The sequence below is a fragment of the Ursus americanus genome, chromosome 23, assembly GCF_024610735.1.
Source record: "Ursus americanus isolate L20-20 chromosome 23, mUrsAme1.1.p, whole genome shotgun sequence".
In the NCBI taxonomy this organism is placed as follows: domain Eukaryota; kingdom Metazoa; phylum Chordata; class Mammalia; order Carnivora; family Ursidae; genus Ursus; species Ursus americanus.
In genome coordinates, this window is record NC_142149.1 from 41120333 (window position 1) to 41133919 (window position 13587).

Consider the following 13587-nt stretch of genomic DNA (forward strand, 5'->3'; position numbering starts at 1 on the left):
CGGAGGACTCTGGGCTACAACGTGGTGTGTGCGTCCTGAGTCCTAGCCTCGGCCCGGCCTTCCCCCCAGAGGACGCTGCACTGGATGTGTGTGCCAGCCTCCCCACTCCTCCTTCAGGCCTCCTCGGAAGGACAGGAGAAGGCCACACAAGGGCATGAAACAGCATGGCCAGATACGTGAGGGGGGGCGGGGAAGGGCACAGCAAAGGCTTGCGTGCCACGTGGATGGGCACTGGAGTGGCCGCGAGCTACCGTCAGTCTCTGAGAGGGGACCTGAGGCCGAGGCGCAGACACTGCTTTGTGTCACTGAGCCTCTGGGTGAGGGATCGGGAAGGATAAGGAAACATAGTAAGTCTTTTCTTTGTCACATTTCTTGGAGCCAAAAGAAAGAGAGACCCGGGTTCTGTTCCCAGGTTGGATCCGGGCTTCAGGTAACTCCCTCTCCCTTGCTGATGGCCCTTCCCTGCTCAAGAGAGAAACCTGGACTACACGTGGTCCCCGGGCTCTGGGAATCATGACCAGTGAAACCACCCTTCAAACAGGACGATCGCTATGGGGCTGGCAACACTTTAAATTGTTAAGTGAAGACATTTAAAAAAAAAAAAACGGGGGTGGGTGTCTGGGTGGCTCAGCAGTTAGGCATCTGCCTTCTGCCTGGGTCGTGACCCCAGAGTCCTGGGATCGAGCCCTGCGTCGGGCTTCCCACTCATCGGGGAGCCTGCTTCTTCCTCTGCCCCTGGCCCTGCTTGTGCTCTCTCACTCTCGCTCCACTCTTTCTCTCTAAAATAAATAATCTTAAATAAAATAAAAATTAAAATTAAAAAAAGCTAATTTCTTTATTATTTGAAGAAATGTAACTTTGTAAAAAAACCACATTGTTTTTTTCTCAAATCACATGATACAGGTGAAAACCTTTGTCTTGAATGGACATGTTTTGTGGGTCAGGTGTTTGGAACCTAACAAACGAGGGGAAATCAAAGGGTCCTGGCCTAGAATCAATCCTTTAGAATGAATTCAAAGATAGGTTTCCCACACTGGCCAGCAGGTGGAGCCAGAGAATGCCACATCTTCAGGCTAGGGAAGGAGGGTGGGGAGGTGAGAGCGGCTCAGCCTTTCAGCTTTCTCTACCCAGAGTGAGCAGAATCGAAACACTTAGAAACCAGAACTCTTGCCAGGCCCTTGGGCTCCAGTGGTTAAAAACCATGTGCCACAAGGCCAAACTCGAGTGGTGACACCCCGTCTAGACACTCCCCAGGGGCCTGACACAGAACTGCCCCATCTCAAACTTCTGGCACTGCCTCTTCCAAGGACCCCCCCAGACACACGGTGGGAGCCAGAAGGGGAAAGAGGCCTTACACTCCAGCACGAGGCCCGAGCACAGACGCCAGCCCAGGTACGGACCAGGGGTGGCGGGTGGTCGCTGGAGGAAGCGGAGGGCTCCTGAGGGGGGCAGGAGCACCCTACCTGGCTGTGGGCAGGAGAGGCGGCCTCAGGGTCCAGCTGCCAGCAGTAAGCAAAGAACAGAGAGAGAGAGAGAGAGAGAGGGGTGAAGACAAGCAGACCGTTGGCATGTTCCCTTCAGCAAGTACTCTGAGCTAGGTGGGTGGGCTCTCTCTGGCTGCCCAGGATGGAGGGTGGAGGTTGGAAGGACTCAAGTGCCAGGATGGGCAGATGAACTGTGCCCTGTCCAGGAGAGGCCAGACCCTGAAGGAGAGGCCCAGCTTGCCGGAGAGACACCTGTTATCATCAGATGTCTCAGAGAAGATGCTCCGCTAAGTCATTCACTGTGGCCTGGGCAGGAGTGTGCCTCTTTGCCTCCGGCCACAGTCTCCCCTGGGTGGGACAACCCATGCATCCTGAACTAAGCTCTTCTATGAGCTTGCCAGGTCAGGCCACCTCCCTACAACCAGGGCCTGGCCCCGTGCATGGCTCTGGCCTTATCTCCAGGGCATTGGTCAACCTGACTCCCCTGTAGCCAGCAGACCCCAGAACGGGGCTGTCCCTGGTCTCCAAACACACACAAAGGTGCCACCCCCAGTGCCAAAGGCTGTCCTTCAGAGCTGTCACCCCTGCGCAGAACAACATCACAGAGCATGTCTCATAGAACAGGACCACTAGCAGCCCCAAGTCCAGGACCCCTTCCTCAATCCCCCACTGTGCCCTGCACCGCTCGCAGACAGCCACATCGCCCCATGGCGAGCAGAGGCACCACGCCACTGGGTCCACCTGCCCATGAACCAAAGGACTGTGGGCAGGCCCTGTGGCCAGACTTGACCTGTCTCTGTCCGATTACTTAAAGACCTTTCTGAAGGAGAAGTGGAGTCAGTCAGGCCTTGGACCTGGCCTATAAGGAATAAGCAGGGAGTTAACAGGCCCCAACCTGTCTGAAGAGCCAGTGTATCAAAAGAGGGGAGAGTGAGCTCCCTACCTCACCACCCACCAGGCCCTGGCACTAAGCCATGTCCTCCAGGGCAAGAGAATGGGGCCAGAGAAGGGGCTGGATCCTCAGCCAAGAGAGGTTCCCTCCCATGGGCACAGGGTTCTGGGTCCCCTGGAGGGACAGGTCTCACTGCTCAGACCCTTCACAGAGCCCTTCTCTTATTTCTTCAGGTGAGAAGGCCACGTGAGGGCCCCCACACTGCCATGAGGCCATCCTTCCATAGTTGGATGCCCCCCCCGCCCCCCTGACACCCCCAGTCTGGCTGCCAGGAGGAGCACCAGGGCCTGGGGAACCATACACGAGAGGTGGCATTACAGAAGCTGTGAAGATCCTCTCAAGCCGCTGCTGGGCCTCCTCTGCGGGGGTCAGCCGGACCTCAGGGGCAGCTCCTGCCTAGAGGTTAAACCACCATTAGTCCTGGCCTGGGGTGAGGGGGAGTGGGGGCACAGCATGCCAAGCTTCTGGCTTAGGGAGCTGCTGGGACCCAGTGGGCAAGTGAAGTAGGGTCAGGGAGGCAAGCCAGGCATCAACGTGAGTTTTTAAAGTTTATCGGATGAGAAAAAAAGAACAGGTGCCTGGAAATTCTGGGGTTCTTCCTTCTAATAGTCCTAACCACTCCAGCACCGGGATGGCCCTATTCCCCCACCCCAGGCCCAGGTGACAGGTGGGTGAACTCCAGGTCAGGGCACATCTCAGCCCCCAATTCCACCCTGGTGAGAGAGACAGAGAGCCAGAGGGAGGGTAGCCAGGCCCGGGAACAGGCACATGACACTCTCTGGCTACTTACAGGTTCTACTCAGGGGCTGACTGTTTCCCTCATGGCCTGCCCATCAGGCCAAAATGCCCCTTGCCAACTCCCGGGTGCCAGGAGGTGACTTCCCTGATTCAGAGCAGGCCAGCAGGGCCGGGAAGTCTGCAGCCTGCTCTTCTCTGAGTTCTGCAAAATCCAGGAAGAACAGAGTAGGGAACAAGGCAGGTTCTGGGACCTTAGGAATCCCAGGACGTAGGAGTCAGGGAGGGCCTCTAGGCTGTGCCCTACCCCCCACTCCTCCCTACCCTGCCCTTGCAGCCAGAAGAGCATGCAACAGCCTGGGAGAAACAGTGGTGAAACTTGACTCCTCCCCTGCCAAACCTCATGAGGCCTCAGAAGTCTCCATAAAATGGGGAAGTTTGGAGAGACTGTCCCTGACCAAAGGACCAGCCATGTAGGCATCACCTTCCAAGGTCCTTCCCTCTGCCTCTCAGCCTCCTGTCCCACCTAGAGGGTACTTTGTGGACAGATGGGGCCCCAGATCCAAAGGGGGCCCACTGTGCACATTTGCCACCCAGGCATAGGGCTCCTCAAGAGTCCTGCTGCCAGAGGGAACTGCCGGCCAGGCTTGAAGAAGGTAGTGATGGCAATGGTGGCATTAAAACTGCCGTTACTAGCATCACTATCCATGCTACCATTTGTGGAGCACCCACCATGCCAGGGACTGGGCTCAGAGTGGGTACCATTCCTCATCTTCACAGCAGCCCTTCAAAGCTGGGATTATCCCTCGTTTGCAATTCCAAAATCCAAAAGCTCCCCCAAACAAAAGATCTTTTCTCAACTATTTTGGTGGCAAAACCCGTTTGTAGTCTATCCCCCTGCAGTGTGAATGGTCATAGATTTTGCCGTGAAAATACTTATGTTTGCTTACAGGTTGCTGCTTATTATGTAGGACTTTCTAAAATACAAAAATCACTAACTTACAAAACACGTCTGGCCCCAAGGGCTTCAGAGAAGGGACTAGAGACCTGTCCCGTCCCTGCTTGGCAGATGAAGGCTCAGTGATGGGACCTTGCTGAGATCCCACACAGGGTGAGTGGCTGGGGAGGTGACCACGGGTCACCCAACTCCAGAAATTCTCTCTCTACCCTAGCACTGATCTGCTAAGACTCTGAACCACTGCTTGGGATCCGGAGCCTCCGGCCAACACCATGCAGCCTGGGAAGAGGCCCCAACCACACACAAGAGTGTTGAGGAACAGCCACATGCTGCTTAGTGGGGCCCGTCCCAGCGCAGAGGCCGCCACGGGCTCTGGCACCCGGTTGAGGAAAGCCATGCAGCTCCGCCATTGGCACCTGGCCGGGCCCAGCGTCTCAGCCGTGCGGGAGTGTTGACAAGGTGTGGGGAAGCTGGCTGCGAGGGTGCCTGGCCGTCACACGAGAGTGGTCAGGGGCACGGGAGGTTAGTGACACACTCGGGTACCTCCTGCTGCACGCCAGGGACCGGTGACTTGGACTGCTGCAATCCAGGGGGGTTCAACGTCGGGCCGGTGGAGCCTGGGGCCGCCAGCTCTTCCGGTGGGGCTGGGGAACACTGCTTCTCGGGGATTTCAGGTTTGGCTGGGGAGCCTGGCTTCCCTAAGGAGCCCGGCTCCTGGCTGGAGGGCTTCTCCCCCTTCCCCGGAGACTGCCTGCCCCGGGGCTTGTGGTCCTTGCCCCTGCCCCGAGACATCAGGCTCCAGAGACCCACAGAGAGCTCATCCTTGGCGGTCTCCTTCTTTGCGTCAGGCTTAGGTGGGGCGGGGGGAGGCGGGGGGGGTGGAGGAGGTGGTGGCTTGGGACCAGGTGCCGCCTTTTCTCCCCTCTTGCCTCGAGCTGGGTGCTCAGGGGATCTGACCCCTCTGCTTGAAGGCTCCTTGGCACTCCCAGGCTCCTCGCCAGGCATCACCTTGCTCACCACCTTCCTAACTGCATTTGCCACTCTCTTCCGGGACAGGCCCTGGGCCTCCTCACTTGGGCCTTCTGCGGAGGCAGCCCCCGGGCCATTCATGGCAAGTGTGGGTGCAGGGCTCTTGGCTCTCTGGGACGTCTCTGAGGGTACAGGGCTGGTGGGAGGCTGAGGACTCCTAGATGGGCCACTGCTGTCCTTTGCACTGCCCTCTGGCTGCAGTCACACAAATACAGGCAGACATTAGCACCAGCCCTTGAGTCCCTGCCCACCCCGTGCAGATGAAGTGAGAGGTGCGACCTCACACCTTGCCCTGGGACAGACCTTCCATTCATCCAGAACTCCGAGAGGCTATACCAGGAAGCCCTCAGTCCATTTTCCAGATAGGACAACTGCATCTACAAGTCTGGCTTCTCTCCCCCACAAAGCACAAGCCAGGTAGTGCTGTTACCTACTGTCTATCCCCAGCCTTAGCACAGGGCCGTGAGCTGCCAGCACAATGTGCCCGGAGGCCCCTGAGGTGTCCCAGAGTCACTGGCCTACATCAGGGCAGCCACCAAACACCAACCCAGGTGAGCCCAAACACACCTGAGAGGGAGCATGGAGAGGCCAAACCACCAAGTCCTGCCATCCATCCTAGGCCTCATTCTGGGGCTTCCTGCCTCTGTGGTCCCCGCTCTTTCACTGTGCTTTCTGGGCAGTCGGACCCCAAACCTACCCATCCCAGCAAAACCAGTGGTCAGGGAGCAATTCCTGGCCCCAGGATGCACCAAGCTCCTTCCCTCCTGCCCCTCTGGCTTGTGGCCATTGTCTACCCCTCACCCGTACTCTCAGGGGCTACGGAGACCAGTATGGGCCCGGGAAGCTCCCACCTTGGCCTGCTTTCTGCCAGTCTCTTTGCAGTTTTCCTCCTGCAAACCTCTCCAGGGCTGGAGGCCTCCTAGCCCCCAGAGTATGCGTACAGATGAGAGGATGAAGAGGAGGCAGCTGGGGCCCATGGAGGGCCAAGCACTGAAGTGACCATAGATCTACTCTGCTCTTGAGCTGGGGCCCTGGCTCAGCCAGCCTCCCAGGCTCTGGGCACCTGACTGGAGTACGCTGGCACACTTTGCCTGAGGCACCCACCCTTCCCCAACACTGGTGGCAACTGCCTACGGTCCCAAGGGACAGCCACTGGGGAAAGCCAGGCTGGCTAATAGCAGGGCAGAGTTTCCTGCAAAGCCAGCCACATTGTCTGGGTAAGCAAGGTCAACCCTGGGGGGGGCTCCTTGCTGGTCAGGCAATGCCCTGCCACTCGGGGGCCATGTTTGAGTCCCTGTTCCCCAAAACAATGACCTTGCTTCCAGGACGCACCTGGGCTCTGGGCCCTGAAAGTCTGGCTATCATCTCTGCTTGGACGCAGAGAGACGCTCAGAGTGGGCAGGCCTCTGGCTGCCACAGGGAGAGGTTGCCTCACATCCTGAGTGGAGCTGAGCCAAGTCACCTCAGCTGTGGGTAGCTCTGCTGCAGGGGTGGGGAGAGAAGGGCTTGAAGGTGCCTTTTCCTCAACCTCTTGGATCAAGAGTGCTCCATGGCATGCCAGGGCACTGTGGAGCTGGCTAGTGGCCCTAGCCGCAGGCTCCCGGCCCCTCCCTCTCCCCCTCCTGGCCTTCCTCCCATCCCCCCGCAGCTGAAGATGGTGGCAATGATGACGGTAACCGCTGACACTCGTACAGTGTTTACTGTGTGCCAGGAAGTCCTCTAGGCGCTTCACGTGTGATTTTTCACAAACTAACTGGATACTCCGAGGCCCCTCCCCCACACATATCTCAAACACTTCCCCTTGCAGGATTAACTACAGATCAGGTGGAAGCCACAATGTCTGGCTGATCGAACCTTCCATCCAAGGAAGTGGGGGAGCTGGGACAGGCACCATCCGGGGTAACGAAGCACGGAGCTGCCTTGTGACCCAGCTCTGGCCCAAATCCCCTGGCACTCCCACACCCTGTGCCAACCGCAGTCCTCTACCAACTCCGCACCTTTAGACCTGGCTATTCTGGAACTGTCTCCTCTCTCTTGCCTGAAACGAGTCCTGCTTTACTCAGGGTCCCTATCTCAAAGCCGAATGACCTGGGGGAGAAGCTGGGGGCCCTGGGCAGCTAGAGCCGGCCTCTGGGTCACCCACATCGAGCAGCTGACGGGGTCTTGGGAAGAGACAGAACAGCTGCAGTGAAACCCGTCCCCGCGCTGGTCCTGTGCCACCCAGAGCAGGACGAAAAGTCCCAACAGCTGAGCTCTCATTTGGTGCTTCCCAATCTCAGAGTTTGCCCAACTAGGCCTCTCCGGCCCCCCAAGGTTCAGGAAGCAAGAACTATAGGTCAAAACTAAAGTGAGGGGCCTGGGGGAGGTCTCCGAAGCGCCTCTGGGTTCCCATCTCCTCCGCACACCCCAAGTTGGCATCACACATGCTGCACTTTCTGCCTCGGTGGTGGCATCCCCTCTGGCCGCCCCAGACAGGAAGGGGCACCCCACCACGCCTGCCTGCTCCGGGGACCTGCCTCGAGGACTAGGCTAGGGCTGGCGGGCACCCCCACCCGGGCACACACACAGGGGGCGCTCAGAGATGCACTTACAGCCCCTTCCTCCTTGCCAGGAGGGCCAGGCTTCGGCAGAGTTTTGTCCTCCTCTTTAACCTGAGGGAGCAGACAAAGAAGTCACTGGCAGGTCAGGGCAGGAGACTCAGCATCAAAAGCACAGGAGCAAAACCTCCAAGGGGCCTTTCTTCCCTCGGAGGCAGAGTTCCCGCGTGTTCAGGAACACTGGGGTGAAGGACATGAGCGACTGCTGGCCCGTGCTGGAGTCAAAACCATCCAGTGACAACTTCAAGAATGAATAGTCTCCCCGGAGCGGGGAAACCCTGGCCTCAGTCACCAGTCACGTGTTCCACTTGGGCTGTTTAAAGAGAGTGCCATCATGGCCTTGGTTACAGGGTGGACAGAAACAGCCAGACAACTCAACTCGTGCTAAACGACAAGAGTCATTCCTGGCTCAGACGAGAAGTGGTCTGAACGAGAGTCCCCTGACCTAGTGACTAAGGAGGAGGGAATGACCCCAGTGTGGGGGCCCTGCTGGAGGAGACTCCTACCAGGCTGGCTCCAATTTGCTTCTAGGTCCCTGTGACTTCCCCCAGCCCAGAGCCCGAATGCCTTCCCAGCCAGACCGCTGAGCTCCGTCTGGAGGCAGGAGATGGGGCAGAGGCAGGGCTTCAGGAGGCCAGACATATGCCAACCTCAGACCCACAAAACTGCTAACCACGCAGCTGAGGGAGGGAACCCCAAGTTTGGGGCACAGTGTAGAGGAAGGAAAGATGTCTGAGCTCAGGCCACTCTGGCCAGGGGGCTGTCCTCAGCCTCTGCACTCGCAGGCCTACGTCAGAGGGGAGGTGCAGAGTCGGGACACTGGCAGCCACCACAACGTATCTGGAAAAGAGCAGACAATGTGGATGCTCTGAAGGTGCTTTGGTTCTGAGACTGGCTCAGAACAGACCTAGAGGGGCCAGGCCTCTGTCGGAATGAGCCCTCTGCCCGCCCCTCACTGGCATCTCTCCGTCCGAAAGCTTGGACAGTCCTAATGGATTTCGTTTCTCTTCTTTCCCCAGTCACTTAGGACGATGGGAAAAAGGCAGGTCTGTGAGCAGCGCGGGCCATCCTCAGTGTGCCGTTCCTTCCAGGCACGGTGGGGGTAGGTGGGGGTAGGTGGCAGTAGGTGGGGGTAGGGGGGGCTGGGTGCACTGGCAGGGGTCCTTGATTCCTAATGGAAAAGATCCTCAGAAACTCATCCAGAATCACAATAATTATCCACCTGGGGGCGGGGGGACTCTCCATTTGGAACCAGGGTCCTTGGCTACTTTTGGGCTCTGATTAGCAGCGCCTAGGGCACTGACCAGCAGGGTGGCCGCTGCGGTTCTCAAGCTGCGTCTTGTCTATAGAGCTACTGTCAACGGGCCGAAGCTTCAGAGTTAGTTCACACTGTTGCGGACAGAGGGAAAATGGCAATTATTCCTCAGAGTGGACTCCACTGCTTTAGGAACTGGGATTGGAGCGGATAAAGAGAAGGGAGGGGCCGGTGGGGAGGGAATGAGGAGGAGTGGCGGAGTCCAGGTCTGCGCCTACGGCCCCCCCCCAAAGCCCACCACTCACACCCCCCACGCCCCCCAGGATCACACCATGCATTAGCCCCGGCGCACACAGGTCGGAGGAACATCAAGTATTCACAAAGCACACAGACTTGCTCATTACTGCACGCAGTGCCGTTAGCTCAGCCTCAGGGATGGCCCAGATTCCAAGTCCACTCCGCGTCCCTCACCAGCTCCAATTCTGTCCTCCCTCCAGGGATGCGAGCAGGGGACCCCAAGCGTCCTGGCCCAGTGGTGAAGCACTGGGGGCAACCCTGGCCGCCCCCCGAAATGTCTGGGACACCAGGCCCGGCTCTGAGCTCAGCTCTGGATTTAGCCTGAGGCTGACTCACTGCCCCTCCCCCCCCCCCCCCAGCCAAGGGCTCTGTCTGTCATAGGTCACTGCCCAGCTAGGGACTGTGCACCGCACAAAGGCACGCCCAGGGCTGCAGCCTGAATCACCCTCTGGAACCCAGGCAGCCAGCTGGCCTGGCTCCTAACTCTTGGTTCCTGTCCGTCTACTCACCACAGACCCCAGACATGGGGAGACCCAGTTCCAGAGGCCTCAGAGCCAAAGCCATTCCCAGAGGCCCCCCCAGAGCAGCCCACGTTCCCAGGGGTGAGTCCGAGCAGCAGGGGGGAGGGAAGGGTGTGCAGGGGTTAACTTGGAGGGGCACCAGTAAGACAAAAGGCAGCTCAGCTTACCAGACGTGGAGCTCAAAGGAAGAGCGTGACTCAGCACAGAAGCCCATCCAGAGAGAAGAGTGAGTTACCGGCCCTCGGGTCATTCTCCCCAGCCCCCCAATACACACACATGCGCCAGTCTCTCTCTAGCTCCCAGAGCTCCCTTGCCCACAAGCCAGACTCCTGCCTGCACACACCATGCCAAGCACATAGGAAAAGCACAAGGATTTTGAGACCCAACTTTCCTTTTGCTCCCAGAAGGCGAACCTTGATGAAAAGGCCATGACGCCGCAGGTAGCCTGCACCCTGGGTCAGAGAAGACACGGGGTGGGCAGGGTCGCTCAGGGAATCGGAGTCTTCCTAAAGGCCACGACCTGCCGGGACAAACACTGTGGGCAACAGGGGACAGGAGGGAGGAAGTGGGGGAGACAGATGGCAAAGCTCAGACATCAGAGGAGGAGCAAGGAATAAAACATTGGAGGAAAGAGACGGCGAGGTGGGGTACAGACCATAGAACTTGCTGCGCCTGGAAGCTGTGTGTCCTTGAATAAGCCAGCTCACCTCTCTGGGCCTCTCTGTAGAATTAGGGGATGGACTAGGGTAGATCATGGCTACAGTCCTTTCCGGGTCTGTACCCTCGGGGTCTGGGTAGGGAGAGGCACTCTAGCCCTCAACTCCATGAACCAAAGGTATGTGCCTGTGTTGGCATTAACAAAGTTTCTCCAGGACTCTGGCAACTTTGCCTTCTACCTGCCGCACGCCACTACCCGCCAGGAGCAGGAGGCCTGGAGAACGGTAAAGCCGCCCCATTGATGGGTGAGAAATTAGAACGGGTGCTCTTGAGAGGGAACGGACAGAATTTGCCTCAACCTAGGGAGAGGCTTCATCCAAAGAACCCATTCAATTCAGTGAAGTGAAAGAACTGGCTCACTCTGATTACTGCTTATCCTGAATGACCAGGGAAAAATTAGAGAGTTATTTTTAATGGGCTTTGTTGACTTGCCTATTTTATTATCCGGTCCATGCGCTAGACTTTAATTATCGAACTCCTCTGGTCTTTGATCTCCAGCTCAAGTTCTTGTGTGTGTGCAGGGAGGGGTCCCCGCCTCCCAGGCTGCGGGGACACTAGGCCACCCGGGCCTGAGCCTCTGCCCCAGCCCTTCCTTAGGGATATCATCACTCTGAACCCAAGTGTGGGGTTCTCCCCAGAGGAAATTCTCTCTGTGGCTTTTGTGAGGAATCGCCTGGCTATTTCTCCTCTCTTCCTTATCACTGGCTTTTACAGAGTTTAAGGATTTGCTTAGGACGCGGAATAACCTATGTTTAGCCAATACAGAACAGGAGAGGAACTCAGCCCCAAAGATGGTGGCGACGTCTCCACCACAGTCACTGCCAGAGCTGGGAATGAACGGCTCCGTGCAGCACGGGGGCCAAGGCCTGTCCTCCCTGCCCTGCTCCCTCTAGGGATTTCAGCCCTTTCTGACAACCTCCTTCATGACTGAATACGGAACACCTACAATGCGATGGGCCCTGCAAAAGTATTTAACACATATGTTTGAATATAAGTCTTACAACAGCCTCACGACATAGGAATTATTGCTCTTCTCATCTTACTGATGAGGAAAAAGACTCGGAATGAGATTAGGCCCCAAAGCTATTAAGTGGTGGAGCTGGGATTTGAACCCAAGTTGCTCTGACTGCAAAGCTCCCACAGAGGCCCACCACTTCTGCCAGGCTCGGCCAGGTCAGAGGGGCTGAGCCGTCCTTAATTCCGGCTAACGTACTGTGCCATTGTCAACGTTCAGGAGGTCTGGAGAGGTCTGGATCCAGCTGAAGCGTGGATCGACAGTGAGGTGTTGACTAGTGTTCAATGTACCCGGATAAGTTTCTAGACTTACAAAGGGAGACCGCACCACGATCCTGCCCCTCTGAGGCTCCGACCACCTCTCTGACCACCCTCTCAGGCACTTTTGGCCTTGTCTCCCTTTTTTTTTTTTTAAGATTAATTTATTTTAGAAAGAGAGAGAGTGTGTGTTGGGGGAGGGGTGGAGGGAGAGAAACTTAAGCAGATTCCGTGCTGAGCAGGGAGCCTGATGTGGGGCTCAAACTCACAACCCTGAGATCAGAACCTGAGCCAAAAAACCAAGAGTCCGATGCTCAACGAACTGCGCCACATAGGCGCCCCTCTGGCCGCGTCTCTGGAGGGAAGGGGAGAGACACCAGCGCTCACTGAACACCTACTAGGAGCCAGGCACAGTGGCAGGCTCCTTATTTCACCCTCACGAAACCCCACTTTCTAGAAGGCAAAGGCCTTGCCGAGGGCTCCAGAGCCAGTTGGTGGCAGCACTGGGGTTCAGGCTGTGAGCTGTTTATGCGTCCACAGCGTTCCCTGGACTGTGGCTTCCTCACAGGCAGGACGCGATGTTACCCATCATACTGTGGGCGCTTAGTAAATAAACATTTGCCGCGTGACAGCGTGGCGATGGGGGTTCTTTGGCAAACTTCTCACTTCCATCTGGTCTCTTCCCTCAACTGTAAACGAAGGGGATAACATTTGCCAATCCTGATTCCCGGGGATGAGGGGAACACAAGGGAGGTACACTCGCTAAACTTAGCAACAATAAATAGTACACTCAAAGCCACGGGGTGGAAGGGGAGGGCGGGGACACTGAAATTGCTGAGTAGCTCTTTGGGAAGCAACACAGCCATAAAACGCATCATCCTCTGGCCCTGGCCATCCCATCTTCTGGACTGTCTAAGCAATGAGCTGATTTCAAGCAAGGAAGAAAAAGAAAAATCCCACAAACCCATACAGAGACTTTTAAAGATGCACTCTATGTAAGAACCCCAAATTGGAAACCACCCAATTGCCTAGCGTTAGGGAAGGGGTAGGTGAGCTATGGTACTTGTGTCCAATGCACAGTTATGTTGCCATTTAAACTAATAAATAGGTGACCACTGTAACCGTAGGGAAGATTCCACCTAAAATAATACCAATCAAAGAAACTAGGACGTAAATAATATGCAAACAGTGATCATCATAGTCTTGTAAACTGCGTAAATTAGACACAATAGAGACATTTGGTATTTATTTTGTTTTGTATTTGTTACTTACTGTTTATTGTAAAGATGGCTAAATAGTCAATAAAAAGGAAAAAGCAGAGGAGATAATAGTTGAAAGCATTTGTTCTCAAAGAGGAGAAATCCAAGAAATGTGCTGAGGGACCCATCGATGCTCAGCCTGGGAAGGCTTCCAGCACTCAAGGGGCTGGACCAGGCTGTGACTCCCCACAGGCATGGGCTACCCAGGCTGGGGAAAATGCGTTGAGGCTCCCGTGTCCCTGCAGATAGCCACACACCGGGAGCCCCCAAGGGAAGGGGGAAGAGAAAGAGGCGATCCTGCTGTCTGTGACCTAGGGAACGTGGCACCTCTTCCCTCTGCCAACACTGGTACATGTCTGGAGGAGAAACAGGCATGGAATCCTCCTCCCTCTCCTTTCCCGTTCTGAGGCGCAGAGAGTAGCTCCCAGGAGACCCGCTCCCTACCAGTCCCACCCTAGCACGTACTTATCTAAGGATGGGCGTGGGGGATGAAGGCGTAGGGAAGAAAGAA

General features: G+C 56.6%; 1 protein-coding gene across 12 annotated transcripts in view; it reads right to left on the bottom strand.

Annotated features, from left to right (window-relative positions):
• Positions 1–13587, bottom strand: part of MYO18A (myosin XVIIIA) — a 93837-nt gene that overhangs the window by 46969 nt on the left and 33281 nt on the right. Inside the window, exons 2-6 of one of the 12 annotated variants that reach the window (XM_087854642.1) lie at positions 10219–10348; positions 7750–7808; positions 4673–5353; positions 2755–2832; positions 1464–1499 (exon numbers count right to left, since the gene is read on the bottom strand). The exons of 6 other annotated variants lie outside the window; for them this stretch is intronic. In XM_087854642.1, the coding sequence (XP_087710768.1) occupies positions 1464–1499; positions 2755–2832; positions 4673–5353; positions 7750–7808; positions 10219–10258 (894 nt within the window). In that variant the 5' untranslated portion in view covers positions 10259–10348. Of the gene's footprint in view, positions 1–1463; positions 1500–2754; positions 2833–4672; positions 5354–7749; positions 7810–9059; positions 9128–9403; positions 9422–9481; positions 9640–10218; positions 10349–13587 lie in introns of those variants that run through there. 5 more of the 12 variants (XM_087854646.1, XM_087854645.1, XM_087854643.1 and 2 more) reach the window with 5 other exon arrangements.